This window comes from Lampetra planeri, chromosome 3, assembly GCF_965212315.1.
Source record: "Lampetra planeri chromosome 3, kcLamPlan1.2.h2, whole genome shotgun sequence".
Classification (NCBI taxonomy): domain Eukaryota; kingdom Metazoa; phylum Chordata; class Hyperoartia; order Petromyzontiformes; family Petromyzontidae; genus Lampetra; species Lampetra planeri.
This window is the reverse complement of record NC_136109.1, coordinates 27,719,307-27,735,412: the sequence shown is the minus strand read 5'-3', so window position 1 is coordinate 27,735,412 and position 16,106 is coordinate 27,719,307. Positions and strand designations below refer to the sequence as shown.

Here is a 16,106-nt window from a genome sequence, read left to right as displayed (position 1 = left end):
AGCAGCCCGAGCGGTTGAATGGGAAACTATCGGGTATCCTGTACTTTGCGCTAATCACCACACCTTAACAGTAACGCCGTGCCTCGGCTCGGCAGGGATTAACCGTGCCGTCTCCACTCTGTCTCCTCCTCCTACCAACCCACCACCCACCCACCCCCCAAATGGACCGCTCGAAAAATCGGGAGGCTACTTGTGCTGTCCACCTGCGCCGTTTTGTTTCGCAGGTCACAGAGACGGTGACGTCTTTATTGATCTCCGCCGATTGCTTTGGCAGGTTTTCTACACAGCAAACTGTGAGAAACCGCCCAATCGCGCACCGGCTTTACATGTTGCGCTGCGGGGAACTTTAACCATTTTTTGTTGAACTTTGTCGCGGTTGAAGCGACGCGTAGGGGCGTTCAAAGCAATGTGTTTGTCACCGTGCACAATTGTGTAAAGATGTCCATATTTAATACGCGCAATTTGACGCCTTTCAAGTCCCGAGCCTTTAAAATCCTATTATAAAGGTAAATGGTTTCGTGCTCGACTTGAACACATATGTTGTTTCGTGATGCTCGTCGTACGTGGGGCACTTGCCATTGAAATATCTGGCCAAGGAATACGGCGGAAAAAAACAAATGGTGAAGAGAATCCCAGGGTAGCAGCAGCAGCAGCGAGGCCACGGAGGCGAGGCGCACAGCTGCAAGACAAATGGGTTGCTTCTCAGTCCGTGTTTACACTTCACGCCGCTCCACTTTGGTTTTTACAAATACCGCAAATCAAATAAGCCCTTGTTTGGAAATCCATCACTGCGTTAGAGGTATCTGTGAGCTAATGCGAAAATATTTAGCACAAATTTTTAAACAGCGATAGGGATTGGGAGGGGAGGGGGTTTTGGATTTGGGGAGGAAAAAAGGCAAACGTCCATTGTACGCTCTTGTCGCGAGGGCTGTTTTACACACGGCGGCACGAATACTACACCGTTGCAAAACTTCGTAACTGTTGTAGACGCGAGGGTGTCATTGTAGACCCGAGTGTCATCCGAGTGTCATTGTTGAAAAACGTGTTTTTATTAACAAAGCTTCCCCCCCCCCCCCACCACCTTCCACCGCCCCTTATTCCTCCGCCACCTTCTCCTCCACCGCAGCAAAACGACGGATGAGGCGAGCGAGGGCACCCAGGTGGCATGGAGGTCGCCCGTACGCCACCCAGGAGATGCTCGCAACGCTGGAAGTAAATTTGGGAGCTCTGCAATCGATGCGTTTTTGGTGGTGGCTGTTGAAATCGTATGGGAAGTGACGAGAAACAACACACGAGCGAGTCGGCAACACAATGTTGTTGTTGTTTTTCTACGTGATTTTTATTCGGTGTATTAATTTGTGAAACTCGTGCAAAGCAATCGTGACATCGCAGAGATTAAACAAATCGTATTCTCCCCAATGGAGAGATGACATTGAAATTATTGATTTTATTTCAAAATGTCAAATTGACAAATCACTAGTTGTGAACTATTTACTAAAATGAATTGTCAATAAGACTATTAAAAACCGTTACCCCTTTCTAAAAATATAAGTATGTATACACCAAAATCCTCTGCATGAAGGTAACACATACCACAGTATTACATTCATTAAAGCGATTACAACAATCATTACACTGTTTCACGTTTCCCAGGCCTTTAATCATCCTTTAATCTCAATCGCTGTCCCCATTCAGCCAGTTTGTAAAGACACACAAAGAGGTAGTTCAGAGATTGGGTGACTCAGAGGGATAGGGAGAGAGAGAGAGAGAAGTTAAAGAGTGGGACGACCAGGAGCTCACCCCCAAAGCCACCCACCTACTCTCCAGCGGCCTCGGCGTTTTTATACCCACGACTGTCGGGCCGGGCTACCTGCCGTGTCCAACCACGTCCAAAGCATACAGGTCTCTCTGCCTCCCCCCCCAACGTCCGCCAAGTCCCCGATCTTAAATTACACACAACAAGGAATCGGGTTTCCCCTACGTCTGATCTGGCAGCAGGGGCCCTGCGTTTTCCCATGAACTCTGCACCCAGAGCCGGAGGTAGGAGGGGGGGGGGCTTCATGTGACAGGACTGTAGCATCGCTGAAAACGCTCTAATTTGACCGTCCAAACCGCTATACTGGGCGCGTGACATGTGACCGCCCTGCCGCTCTGAAAAGCGCCGGGGCAAAAAATGAAACACGAAAAAAAAATCCTTAATGCTTGCTAATTTCTCACAGGAAAGTATTGATTTCTCAACAATGGGAGTGTTTGCGTGAATACTAAACAAGCCACGGGCAGGGCAACACAAACCTGTAGAAGTCGGTAAAGCGCGCGACCCTGTTCAAATCGCAGGAGAGATCTTTTTGTAATGTGCGTAGATTGTTTTTACTTAAACAAGCTTAACCGACGGCCAGTTCCACCAATATATTGTGCCATATATTGAACCTATTTACCTTAAACACCTTGCGCTATTATTTCCCAGTGGACATTGTGAAAAAAATTATATCCAGAAAAATGGACCCAAAAAAACCATGAAATTAATTTGCTCAGATATGAAGATTTTTTTCTTTCTTAATCACAACACACCAACTTCTTGGGAATGGAAACTTCCAGTAAAACGTGGATGTGCACACGTGGCCCCCGCGTGTAACAGGCCACAGCAGCTCTGTGCCGCAAGTGGGGGGGGACCCCTATTCACAAAGCCTCTTTGTAGAGGGCGGCTCCCATGACAGGTTGGGTCGCAAACATGCTGTTGTATGCCAAGAGCCGAGAGTGTGGGGCCTCCACGTAAAACCTCTCCTTCAACAACAACTGGAAGGCTTCTATTTCCCCGACAGGCACCAGAGACACGGCGCACCCTCCCCAGCCAGCGCCCGTCAAGCGCGAGCCCACGGCACCACTCTTGCTGCAAGGGCGAGAGAGAGACAAATCACTTGTTACATGCGCGGGATGCGTCATTCATCTGTGGCCAAGTTGCTGAATAAAACACATGCACAAATATTGGATTTGCACAGCAAAAGGCTTTTTATAACCCCCCTTGGGTGTTGATGAGTTTAATGGCACGATTTGAATAAAAAAGCTTCTTGGATCTCAACTTAGCTAACAATCAAATCGTGGGCAACAAACCGACCCTCCTTCTCTAAATGAAGGGTGCACCTTTTTAAAAATATATATTGGCAGTGTCAGTACTGGTAACCTGACCGGCAAAGATGCGGACAACTGGCTCAAACGAGCATGGATGTTGAGAACCTCGTGGAGGAGGCAACTTGGACGGGGCCACACTTACAGGCAGCACTCGACAAGCTTGTCGAGCTCGGGGCAGCTGCACTCGTACAGGTCCCGGCAGCTGGCGTGACTGTCATTCATTAGCTCGCCCAGTCTGCTCATCACCTCCGCGTCGCTCCCACTCTGCGCCTCTTGGCAGACCCGTCTGAACTGCTGCACCCGCGCGGCCTCGCCGAACACGTGCTTGGCTCGCTGATACAGCTTGAAGCTGTTAGCTGGAAGGGATGAAAACAAGCGCACGTCGAACGTGCACTCGCGCGCACACAAACCGGGGAGAGCGCGCGCGCGGTTCTTCTTAACCTGTCCGCTTGCGCCCATTTGTCCTGGTTTGACACAAGCTATCTGGAAGAGCTGCCACTTTTTAAAGTGCCAGCGTCACTAATCTCGCACCTAACGACGGCGATTGTCAAAACGGCGAAAAGGTGAGAGCGGCCACGTTCGTAAATGGTGCAGCCGACGCCTAACACGGCCTACGTGAGGAACATGGCCAAGTAAAAGTGGTGGCTTTTAATCAACGCTAAATATAGCCCACCCCCTGCACGGGCGACAAGCTCCCGCTTGCCAGTCATAGTGAACATACCTTCCCTGTGATGACGACCGAAGCAGGTATTTGAGACAGATAGAGCTGCCCACCCAAGGGCGGTCGCGCGCGCACACACACACACCGTGAACAAAACGCACTTGTAATGCTTTGCTATGCTGCGTAAATACAACCGGTGGCCCGCCTCGGCCTGCCCGGCGTTCGGGGACGATCACCATTGGCAGCACTCCCACGGCTGCGGCGGATGGGATTACATCACTTCCAGAGGCCCATCACAACACGCTCATTAAATACCCCCCCCTACCTTTGCCAATTGTACATTGCATTCAAGCATGTGTTTATGCAAAACAAGTGTTATGCTGTTACGGGAAATCGTATTTCACCTTCATTTTTTGTAATTCTGCATGTATGCAGCTAAATTGTAAGGCGTCTTACAGTGAAACGTAGCCTCTGGGAGGAGCATTAAAATGTTATGCCCAAGTGGTTATTTTATACGGCTGCGTTGTAAACTTGTAGACTCCGGGGCTACGTTTTAGGTGGTACCCATATAAAGCTTTGAAAAAACAAGTGATCCTCTGACCAACTCACAAACGTGCCTCATTTACCGAAATCATTTCCCATTGCATGCGGAAGCACGTGAGCCCCTGGAGATGGCACGACGCTCATAACACGGTGAAGCGGAAATTAACATTGCACGTATAAATACAGCGCGATAAATGAATACAATAACAATGGTAAATGTACTTTTGTGCGGGGAGATTGCTTCCTGTGGCCTTTGATGCTTGCACTGCGAATTACATTTATTGCACTCTCCTGCCTCTTTGATGTCGGGATGGGTTTCAGACAACGGCGAGAGACTTGCGTGCTGATTAGCAGGGAAAATTGGCCACGCCGGGATAAAGCAAACGTCGTGCGGAGGAGTTCCGTATCCGGCCACGGCCAACATCCGTAGCAAGCGGCGATATGTGAGCCTGCGCTGGGCCTTCCCGCCCCCCCCCACCCCCCGCCGTTGACGAACTCGCGCTGGCCAGGCATGGTGAAGTATGGTCAAACGACACCCGTGACCCATGTGGCGTGTGGAGGCCTTAATCCAGCAATGCATGGACAGGGGGTTGAAAGTGATATATTTTAAAGCAAACATTGCTCATCGGATTAGAATTGTTTCAACGTATAAACCTTTCTCAATTATACCAGCTTTTGCTGTGGTCATAGTCATGAGAAAAAAATGAAACAAGCTGAACTAATTTTAGCTTTGCAACTTCAAAGGGAATATTCTGACTTCTAGCTTTCAAGTATGAATTAAGACTCGAAGTTTACAGGAGGCAAATGGTTTCTTAAAGGTCAACTTTGTACTGCATTGATAAACACTGGTTTTGGGTGTGCGTTGGTATGGGAGGTAAGGTGTGGGTGTACCTGTGTACATATCTGTGGATGAGTGGCGAGCGCACGCTTGTGGAGGTGCATTCAGACTCGGGTTATGATTTGACGCGCGACGGCTTAACCTTTCGGACACATCCTTTTTCACGATCGTGTTTCGAGAAGGTTGTCCGAAAATACCTTTGGTTTAATAATATTCCTTTCCTTTTCATTTCTCCCCCCCCAGCTTTTTGGGGAGGGGAGTGGGGGGGTAAGTACAACCTCCTAGATCTCAAAACTGGCTAGGGATAAAAGACTGCAACATTTAGAGATGACAGATCAGAATTTGGAGATGATCAGGTTTTCTCGGGGTGGGGGGGGGGAGGGGGGGCTGAGAGCTTCCGTGGCATTTGACACTGTGCCATGGCAAAGTGTCAAAAGAAGCTAGAACCCAAGTTCAAACTAGAGGTCCTTAGATGCCCAGCTGAGCACCTGGGCTGCACGGGGCGGGCACTCCAAACGGTGTGTTGATGTGTGTGGTTAAAAAAAAAAGTGCTCATTCAAAGACACGAACTGTCAAGCACCCCCTAGTGGGTAAGAATGATAAAATGACATTTCATAATATCCGTCAGCGGTCGGGGAAACGCTGCGATTCGATCGCTCGACTCGCAGTCGGAAGGTTGCGGAGTTGAAATATCAGTTCAGGGTCAACTCGGGCTATCATCCCTCCAGGGTCAATACAATTATTTCCACTGTTTATAAAATCAGCAGTGGCCATTCTATGGATCGGCCCTGCCATGGAAATGTGGAATTTACACCAATGCCTCAGAGATATCAGTGGAGAGAAGTGCTGCCCCAAAGTTATAGACTCTTCATGATACATTTGTGGTTGTGGCCTGTATTTTGTATTTGTTCAAATCGTGTTGTATTATTGCCCTGTACGCATGAGGGACAGGTTTGCCCTGAACTGAACACCATATGCCCTTCCAAAAACCCTCCAACCGATGTCATGAATATCAAAGGAACTCAATAGCTTTCTTCTTTTAACACTTGTATAAAGATAATGTAGGGCGCTGACTTGACCGTTAACGTGGAATTGGTAAATGTAGTTTGGTTCCTTCACGAATTTTCTTTTACAAGACCAAATTATTGCTGGTGTGTTTGAACGAGCCACTCTGTAGTGACAGTCGACCGTTGTGGAGTATCGTCACTTACCGAAGCACAATCTGATCGGCCAAACACACCCAACAATGTTTCTTGGGGTGAGGCCTACGTAAAAACCGTTCGACACCTCCGTAAAAACCGCCCTCCCGAGCGCCTAAAACCTGCTGCCGAGTGCGCAGAGCGCGCGTACCGTCGCGAGTGTTTTCGCTCAGCACGGACGCCTCCAGCTCTTCGGAGGCGATGCCCAGCAGGGAGCAAACCTCGTCACGACTGTACGGCTCGCAGTGCAGAGTCTCCTCCACCAAACGCACCATCTCGGGCAGCTCCAGCCCCAGCTTTTCGTGGAGCTCTCCCAGCTTGCTGATGTTCCGCCACGTCAGCCCCTTGGTCTTGGCCATCACCTACGGCAACAAGTCAACTCGGCATCACAGTGTGCCGGACGCGGTTGCGCGCGCCTGCAATCCAGAGCACTAGAGTGAAAGTCGGTGGCAAACAAAGAAATTCGAGTTTGTGATACTGCGTTGGAAGTGGTGTGCAAGCACCAAAACATTTTTTTCAATAATACTGGCCTAATAAGGGAATATATATGTATTAGGTGATGTTTCGGGCAAAGGCCCTTCTTCATAGCAGAGACAATTACGGAGAGATCACTGTGCGAGGGCCTCGCAACTTGCGAGGCTGAAAGGGTGAGCGTAAGATGGCAAGAGCAAAGAGAGCTGGACGCTTGAGTATACGTACACAATGTTGGTGATATGCAACATTTAATACCTTCTCTGGGCACACAGGTTTTATCCTGTATGAAAGCAATACTCATTCAGGAATTTTTCCAAACGACCCCCCCCAATGCAGGACCATCTTGAAGAAAAAAAGTATTGAGCCTCGTAGTCTTTCCTGCATAAAATATGGCCATCTATGATAACCTTGTGAGAGTGCATTATTGTTTGCGCAAGAGAATATCTGGGTACCTGTAGTCATATGAAGTGTGTTATGAAATGTGTGAACTCTAGTGGAGACATTTTTTATTTATTTGTCATTTGGGACCGCAATGGCTCTGGCATTATATTACCTAATATTTTGAATGGTGTCACACGGTCTTTAATGTCCGCCTGACAAGGCACCAGCACGCTTTGACAGCGGCCCCGCGTAAAATTTCCCATCGGCTGTGGGAATCCATCTCTCGACCCAATGAAAACCGGCTCGTCCGTGAATGTGCACCCGCGACCCTTTCCATCCCAGCGCGTTCACACACTTGACGTGAGACTGCGGCAGCCGGCAGAGCCACTATAAAACATCGTTTCGCGTCCCCTTTATTGTTTTTAACTCGATTTCACAACAAAGCTTCAGAGGAGCGACTCGTGTTGTGATCTCGTTGGACACGGTGCATCTGCGTTCCAAGAAAAACAACGGCCCCAGTACCTTGGTGGCAAGTCGACACTCCACTACCCGCATGTTGAAGTGGGAGGAGGCGGCCTTGTTCATCTGCGCGAGGCTGTTGGTGATGACGAACGCCGCGCCTCCCGGCAGGCGCACGTCGCTCGCGCGCAGGGGGTTGAACTCGATGAGTTTCGCCTGACGAGGAAAATGGCAAATGACCGTCGGGCATACACGACGGCGCTCTCTCCTCGCCCGACGCCACTGGCGTTTCGGCCCTCGCGAGCGGAGGCAGCGGCGCGCGCTCTCCCTTGGGACGTTTCGCGAGGGCCGCGCTGCGGAGTAGCGTCCATCCGTGGCGCAGGCCGGGATAAGACTCACTAGCTTGTCTCCGTGCTCTCAACTGGCTACCCATCGCCAGTAGGGTCACATACAAGACCGCCTGCCTCTGCCACAATGCCTTCATATCTGCCTGCCCGCCGTACCTTTCTTCATTTTTGACAACTTGCAGCTCAGCACACGGCAGATGCCTGCGCAGCGCGACTCACGACCTCCTCTTGATACCAAGATCCAGGATGGTCATCGTGTCTATGCGCCGCTTCTCGGTGGCAGCCCAACAGTGTGGAACGATATCCCTCTGCACATTCGCAGAATCGCCTCCTTCAAGAGAGACTTAAAAACTCACCTCTACAATCATGCTTTCGAGCGACTCTGAGCTTGGCTCCGCGCCTCTGAGTTGCTGCCACTACGTCTGCAAATCTGCGCGCGTTACAAATTGATCTATTATTATTAAGCGGCGCAAGAGGCCGAGGCGTGTTTGGCCGCTTTGCGTGCGTCTCAGCAAGGTTCCTATTGGCTGAAGCGAGTTCAGCTGCAGACTAAATACTGCAGTGATATTCGGAAAAGCAGCAAGGTGGCCTCGTGTTAATGTCACAGGAAACACTTCACAGTGTGTTAGGATATGTTTGTGGAATATTTCTATATTTATGTATAGTGTGCCTAACTTCTTAATAGGGCTTCATTTCTCATTGAATATTTTCTGGTTCACTGGTACAGCCATAGTGAGCATTATGCTGAAAGGTATAGTGGATGTGGTAAGCCAAATGATGATTTTTTTTTCTGGCTCGCCAGAAAAACAGACCAGGCTGAAATTAAGCCCCAACAATTAGGCATGTTTGATTAAATAGGTTCTTACTCACGATACATGGATTGCATTGTCCAGGTAAGATTTTATTTCGTGAAATTCATGACAATTATCATTTAATCTCATATTCGGGCGAACGTACCAGAACAGAATGAGGGAAATACAAACGAGACGGAATGAAGATGCAAAGTTATATCACTTTTAACCACATCGTGACTACAAATTGTTAAATTGTTGCAACTCATCGAAATGAGTGGGGGGGGGGGGGTCGAGGGCGAGTACCCCATATGGTTTATTAATCATCAATGTCATTACGCTTTGGTAGCCTGTGGTGTCCCCCCCCCCCCCCCCCACATTCTCTTACCTTTCCCGCTTCAGCCAAGAATGAGATCGACTGATCCATGCCTCCACCCTCCGTCCCAATATACCTCTCGCAGCGCGCGCACACCTCGGCCAGCGTAACCTGCAATCACAGTTTCTTTTTTTAACAACGGCCGACACGCAGATGTTGCGAGGTTAAGCAACGACTACAGGTGGCAGGGCCGCAAACAATGCAACAATTACTGCATTGTGTAAATTTGCGGCAACATTTCCATTCGTCTTCAATGGCCTCGTGCACGTGTAAGCCAGTGTTATTTATGGAAAAAAACCATTGTGCCCCTCTGTGCATTAGCACTTGCAATAGAAGACATTTCAATGGCTGGGCAGACGCTTGCTTTGTTTATTTATTTGGTTGCCAGGCTAACAAGCCACCAACGTGTTGGTAATTAAACTTTTTCCATTTTGCCGCATGTAGCCCAGAGGGCGATAAAAAGTCATCTCGCGGTTAAGAGCGGGCGGGCACATTTCATCCCGCGGCCGCTCACGTTTCACGAGCGCCACAGTCTAAAACTCGTGCGCACGACGACAACGAACGGTCGGATCCGAGCGGAGGTACAATTTGACCCCTAAAAGCACCCCCCCCCCCCCCCCGAACAATGTGGGAAGCAACTGCAAGAAGACCCCGTCGGGTCCTTTGGCCGGACGGTGGCCCCCACGTGGAAACGAGCGCTCCCTGCCAGCGGCCGGGCGCACTGGGAACGGCACACAACGCTCATTCTCAAGCCAAACCACCCCCCGAACAATGGTAGCGCACCGATATTATCTTGTCAGTCAGCCCTGGCAAAGCCTTGCCTGGTGTTGGCTGTGTGATAAAAACATGCTGGTGCTTTGATGGTCGATTATGTGGCAAAAAAAAAATTCCTTCTTTGAAGACCTGCCTGACCCAAGCATTGATACGCTCGTGAAACCGACGAACAAACAGCGAGTCCGTTTCATCTCTTTATACTGGGTTCTCTTCCAGTTACAGTGCCTTTTTATGGAATTGATGTACGAATTGGCTGATTCAACCACTATTTGCCCAACAATGCGCCTACTGATAAATCACTTGCAAGCATGTGGCACATTTTTAAAAAGAAGAAAAAAACGTACTAAAAAATGTCAATCACCATTGTGACTAAGTATATTTTTGTTGCTATAATGGCTCATTTCACAACTAATATAGCGTCTTAAGTAGGGAAAATGTGGAATTTTTTGGGAGTTTTTTTTCTTCCCTTCAACCTACTGAATGCTGCTGGCACTGAATAAATGTCAGCCCACTCAATCAAAACATTTCACCAGTGTACAAATAAAGTCGACAGTTGTAATGCCATGAACTGCCCAGCTCACATTAAGGCAGCTGCATGTGCCATTGCAGAATGAACTAGAGCTGGGACAATTAGTCCATCAATCGACTAAAAGTTATAATAAAATATTTGTTGTGGTTGATTATTCAGGCCCCTTGATAAAAAAAGCCACACCCAGCATGACGGCAGCCAATGACATCACCAAGCCCTGCCCCCCATCACCTCCCGTCCACAGCAATACATGTAGGAACAAACGTTGTACTCATTCGACGAGTCAAATAACCGAACCAATAATCGGTAGAGTAATCAGTTTATCACGAAGGCTTTTGCGACCAATATCCATAACAGGATTTTTTTGGGTTAGATGGTGGGTTTCACGAGAAATTAATATTTACGCGATCAACCACCAAAAAAACCTAATTATGGTCGAGTAATAAATTACTTAATAATCAGACAACCCAGCCAGCTCTGGCCTGAACACAGCCTCACCTTGGACATGCTCTTGTGGTTGGCGTGCATCGTGGCGAGGCCGGCACAGCAGACCATGGCACTGGAGCTGGAAAGGCCCGAGCTGGGAGGGATGGTCCCATCCACGAGGCAGTCCATGCCATGGCACGTCACCTCACCCAGGTGCTCCTGTGAGCAATCCCAGCAGCACACGTTCACATTCATAAATTGTTCACCAAAGCAAAAGAAAAAAAACAGCAGAGCAAGTTTGTGAAACCTTACATTTTCAGGTACCTTGCCAAGCCATGACGGTTTTTGTTTACTATTAGTGTTTGGTGCGTTTAAAGTGTAAATTATAGTCATTTTCTCAATCGCAATTGCTTTAATCAATTCACATAATCTAAAATTAGTCAGTGTCCATCCTTAAGTGAGCATTGAAACAATGCTCAGCTCTGTTGATAGCTCTTGAGTCAGTGGTGAAATTCCCACGCTTTTACAGCAGGGGCGCAATTTATCTATCACATGGCCACTGGCGATCACATTCACCACCCGAGTGATGTGAACAATTGTGATGATTTTGGGATGGCGTTGACTGCAAGAATAGATCATTTTTGTCTAAGTTTTAAGGAATATTTTGTGCCGTTTATCATTTTCCATCCCATTTGTACATGTTTCTTTCCTCCTTTAGCCGAAACGCAACATACGCACCATTGGAACCTCATTTGCCAGTAAAAAAGGTGTCAGTTTTGTTGCCAGATAGAAGGGTAAAAAAACAATTATCATATTTTTCACTGGCAAATGAGGTTCCAATGGTGTAAATGCTTACCCAGAGCTCTCATACTGATGGTGCATTGTCTTTGAGTTGTGCGCCTTTTGGCGTCATCTGGTCCAACTCATGTGAGACTAGGCTCTAAGGAAAGCTGTCTCGGGTGTGGACCAATCAACTTCAAGGACAATGCATACATTATCAGAGTTATGTTTTTGTTTGCATTATGACTGCAGGTATTGTGGTCTATGCAAACATGACTTTAAAATAATTTAATCGCTGTATTTTGCAGACCGAATTAAAACCCGATATTGTGTTATAGTCTAACTGGGGAAAGCAGCGGTGCGGTGGTTAGCGCGCCTTGCACTGTGAAGCTGGTGTCAGAGCTCAATTGCGAGCCAGGGCAAGCATCATTGGTGAGTGATATCTGACTTGGTTCCTGCACGCTCTCCCCTTGTTCACCAACACTGCCTGGTGAGGTGGAGTGTGGTCAAAACAACCACCAAGACCCACGTGTCAGGCCTTCATCTGGCAGTGGATTCACCAAGGGGCAGTGCATTATTTAAACCAGCAATGCGATGCGCGTCGTACCTTCAATCCCAGAAATCCGCAGAGGAAATAGTAGTACCAGTGTGGCTGGCTTTTGTCTATCAGAACTTTATCCACAGCAACATTGTAATCACTGCAAGAAAGAAGGCACATCAACGTTAATTGCACCCCACACTGGTGGACTGCTATGATGTATTATATATACACATTCGGAGGGGGGGTTCCTTTGACTCCTATAATCACCTTTAACAAAATAAATCCATTTTTTCTTGTTAATTCTTACTTGAAAGTTAAAGTAATGATTCTTTTCGACTGAAATTTATTGAAGCAAAAAAAACTTTCATAGTTTTCATATTTCTTAATCTGCAGCGCCATCTAGTGGTTACAAAAATACAATAAAAAGTTTTTTTCAACACAAGGTGGCACTGCATGATTTATTTCGGGGGTTGACACGTGACCATGTGTACAAACTGCGGTTGGAAACGTATCCAGTTTACGACTTAACATTCATAGGCCACTGCCACTTGGGGCCTACACTTTCGAAATTATATCTATCTATCATAGCAAGAATCATAGCTGCATTGATCTAGAACCAGAGGGACCATGTGTTTGACTCGGATAATTTTAGCATGTTCAGTCATATCGTGACTTAAAGCTTTCGTGACTGCAGGAATTCATATTCTTGGTTTTTTCGGTAAAGTCACGTAGATAGGTTCAAAGAAAATAAAAAAAATAACAAAAAACTACGACGTTTCGCTCGCAACACAAGCAATCGCCATCAGGACAAAAAAAATAGCGGGAAAGCTGCTTTACCAAAAGACCTAACAATATGTACAATCATTTCAAGAGCCTCTTGCATTAACCGAGACGGTGTGTTCATGTGTTTCTCGCCACAAGCATTTGAAAGTCCGATTTGGCCCACAGTAAAGAAAAGGGTTCCCCACCGCGAGTCTCGAGCAATGCCATGCGGCTTACGGGTAGACGGAGTTTGTGTTGGCCAAGTTGACAATCCCAGAGGTATTTCCAGCCACCGCTGTCACGATGTCTTGCTCGATGGCCATGGGCAGCACGGCATAGCCACAGTAATCGATGTGCTCCCCTTTGGGACAACAAGAAAACACACCTGCGTGTCAACATTCCTGCCTGTCCACGTGAGTGAGGCATGTGTGCAATTATTGCCATTAGCTGCAGTTTCCCTTCCCACTGCTGGTGGGATGACATCACTGCGTTGAGGTGGAAAAAACCCAGCTGGGCACGTGGAACATTACGAGAGATTGTGGCCGAGTGGAGGATGCTGCACTGAGTGACGACCTCTGAACCCAGAGGTGACACCGATGCTTGGATGGACTGCTGCACCCACAGCACTGTCCACTCGGAGTACTTTCATTGCGTTCAGCTGACTTGGATTATTAAGTTGCCCCCATAACGACCTGGCGTCATGTGATATTTTGTTTGTGCGTCGTAAACAGGTTTAACGGACTGAGCTCATAAGCATATGGGCCTCACGTGACGATGTATGAGATTTTAACAAATGTGATGCATACATGTCAGTTGCAGGCAGGCAGACTTCCCAAACACAGAATCTGGTTAACAGGTTGGCAACTGCAAAGGGGAACGGCGGTAGTGGTTATGGCACTGTGCTATGAACCTCGTCACCGAGTCCAATTCCTGGCCACGGCTAACATCAGTGGTGAATGACATCTGAACCGGTCTAAATCAATCCCCTCCCCACCTACCACTTCACCAATCTGTACTGACCAGCGTCTAATAAGCCCCCATGATCAGGGTGTCAATCCAGAAGTGGATATACAAAAGGACTGTAGTCTGCTTGTTAATAATCAGAATATCTATTTATACTGGAGGAATCCGATGAGTTATAAAGCTCATTTTCACATATGTCCAGTAGTTTTCAAAGATGTCAGTAATGACTAATTGCATTACAATTTTTTCATCGGAGAAAGGGACACGTGTATATATCAACCTGCTCCTGTGAACGCCACCGAGTCTGTCAAGACTACAGTAGTGTATGTATATCAGATCACCACCATTCTTTACGCCCATTTGTCGATGGATTAAATGTGCAACGTGGCTTGGAACTCCGACAACAGCGCGTGAGACTGTGTGTGTGCGTGTGTCACTGTGTGTGTGTCACTGTGTGTGTGTGTACGCGTGTGTGTGCGCAATAGTGTAGCGGTTAGCGCGCTGCGCTATGAACCCGGCGACACGGGTTCGATTCCCGCTCACGGCCAACATCAGTGACAATTATCTGAACCGGTCCCGGGCCTCCCCTAGGTCGACTCAGCCTCAAATGAGTACCTGGTGCGGTGTGTAAACATTGCCACTAGGGAGACAAAGGCGGTCGGGCGTGGTGCTGGCCACCCAACCCCCTCGTGTACCGTTCCGGCCTTCATAGGTGCTCGCTAACAGCACTTGCTCCTACAGTCTGTTAAGGCTATAGAGGGGATCTTTATCTTTGTGTGCGCAAAATCACCAATGAGGTTGACGCGACCTGGCGCTCGGGCATAAAACTCGGGAGCTCGGCCAAACTTGCAGAGAAAGGCCGCCTTGATGCGCGAGAACCTGCGGAGAGGCATTTAGGGGTAGACAATATTCAACAAAGGGCGCTTCAATTGGCCCTGGGGATACGCACACACCTTGCAAAACAAAGTCAAGCACGGCGTTTTCTTTCAACGTTGGCACATCAGCAGCATTGCACGAGAACTCTGCCAGCTCGGTCACGTTGACTCCTTCGTTCTCGTGTGTCGCCACATTAAAAGCAAGATTTTCGAAAGGGCGGAAGTTATTTTTGCGTAAATATTTATTTAGTAAGTTTATATACCATTTATTGCATATATCCAACCGTTGTGAATTTACACAACTTGGAGGAACGAACTAACTTTTGGCCGACGGATACAAAAATATTCAATCAAATAAATGACAGGACGCGCATTAATCAAATAGGCGAAGCTACCGGACTCATTGACTCATTGTGTATTTTGCAAAGAGCACCGTCGTTGAGTAGGTAACTGCAATCGAACCACCTCGATCTCGTGCGACCTGTTCTTTCAAACACAACTCTCGCGTCTTTAAACAACCAACGAACTCACCTTTCGTTTGCATTCACGTCTATTTCCAGGAGTTTAGGAGGCTCCGTCGCCATGTCTCGTGCAGGACTGTCCGAGATCTGTAAGGCGTTAAGAGGTAGACAGGGAAACGCACACACACGCGCAGGAGGGAGCGAGGGAAGGTGGTTGGGGGGGGGTCTCCCCTTTCCGAGGCTGCACCGCGCTGAGCTGCACCCGGAACCACGATCAGCTGATCCCAGTGGCGGCACGTGGCATCACGCGCGCGCGTTTACCTATCCGCGCGTTCACTGCCGCGCATTCAAGTCCCCCCCACCCACACCACCCAGTCTCAAGTTTATGAGAAAATTTACACGATTGGAACCTCCTTTGCCAGTAGCAAAATATGATAATTGTTTTTTTTTATCCTTTTATCTGGCAACAAACCTGACACTTTTTTTTTTACAAGGAGTCATGTTTGCATTGACCACAATACCTGCGGTCGGAATGCAAACAAAAACCACAACTCTGATAATGTATGCACTGTTCTTGAAATTGATTGGTCCACACCCGAGACAGCTTTTCTTAGAGCCTAGTCTCACATGGTGTTGGACCAGATGACGCCAAAAGGCGCACAACTCAAAGACAATGCACCATCAGAGTATGAGAGCTCGGGGCAAGCATTTACACCATAGGAACCTCCTTTGCCAGTAGCAAAATATGATAATTGTTTTTTTTTACCCTTTTATCTGGCAACAAAACTGACGTTGTTTTG

General features: G+C 47.9%; 2 protein-coding genes across 2 annotated transcripts in view; one reads left to right on the top strand and one right to left on the bottom strand.

Annotated features, from left to right (window-relative positions):
• LOC144717190 (protein FAM227B-like) overlaps positions 1-1,640 on the top strand; it is a 47,151-nt gene extending 45,511 nt beyond the window's left edge. The window contains 3 exon segments of the mRNA XM_078592537.1: positions 1,127-1,192; positions 1,194-1,261; positions 1,264-1,640. Coding sequence (XP_078448663.1) covers positions 1,127-1,192; positions 1,194-1,261; positions 1,264-1,355 — 226 coding nt within the window. The 3' untranslated portion in view covers positions 1,356-1,640.
• On the bottom strand, positions 1,315-15,623 carry GALK2 (galactokinase 2). The gene is made up of 10 exons (XM_078592538.1): positions 15,377-15,623; positions 14,761-14,849; positions 13,245-13,368; positions 12,312-12,402; positions 10,997-11,143; positions 9,208-9,306; positions 7,745-7,897; positions 6,519-6,729; positions 3,269-3,482; positions 1,315-2,887 (listed from the first exon to the last, which is right to left on the bottom strand). Exons 1-10 carry the CDS (start codon positions 15,427-15,429, stop codon positions 2,677-2,679), a joined length of 1,392 nt encoding a protein of 463 aa, XP_078448664.1. The 5' UTR covers positions 15,430-15,623; the 3' UTR covers positions 1,315-2,676.
• Positions 15,624-16,106: the final 483 nt, after the last annotated feature.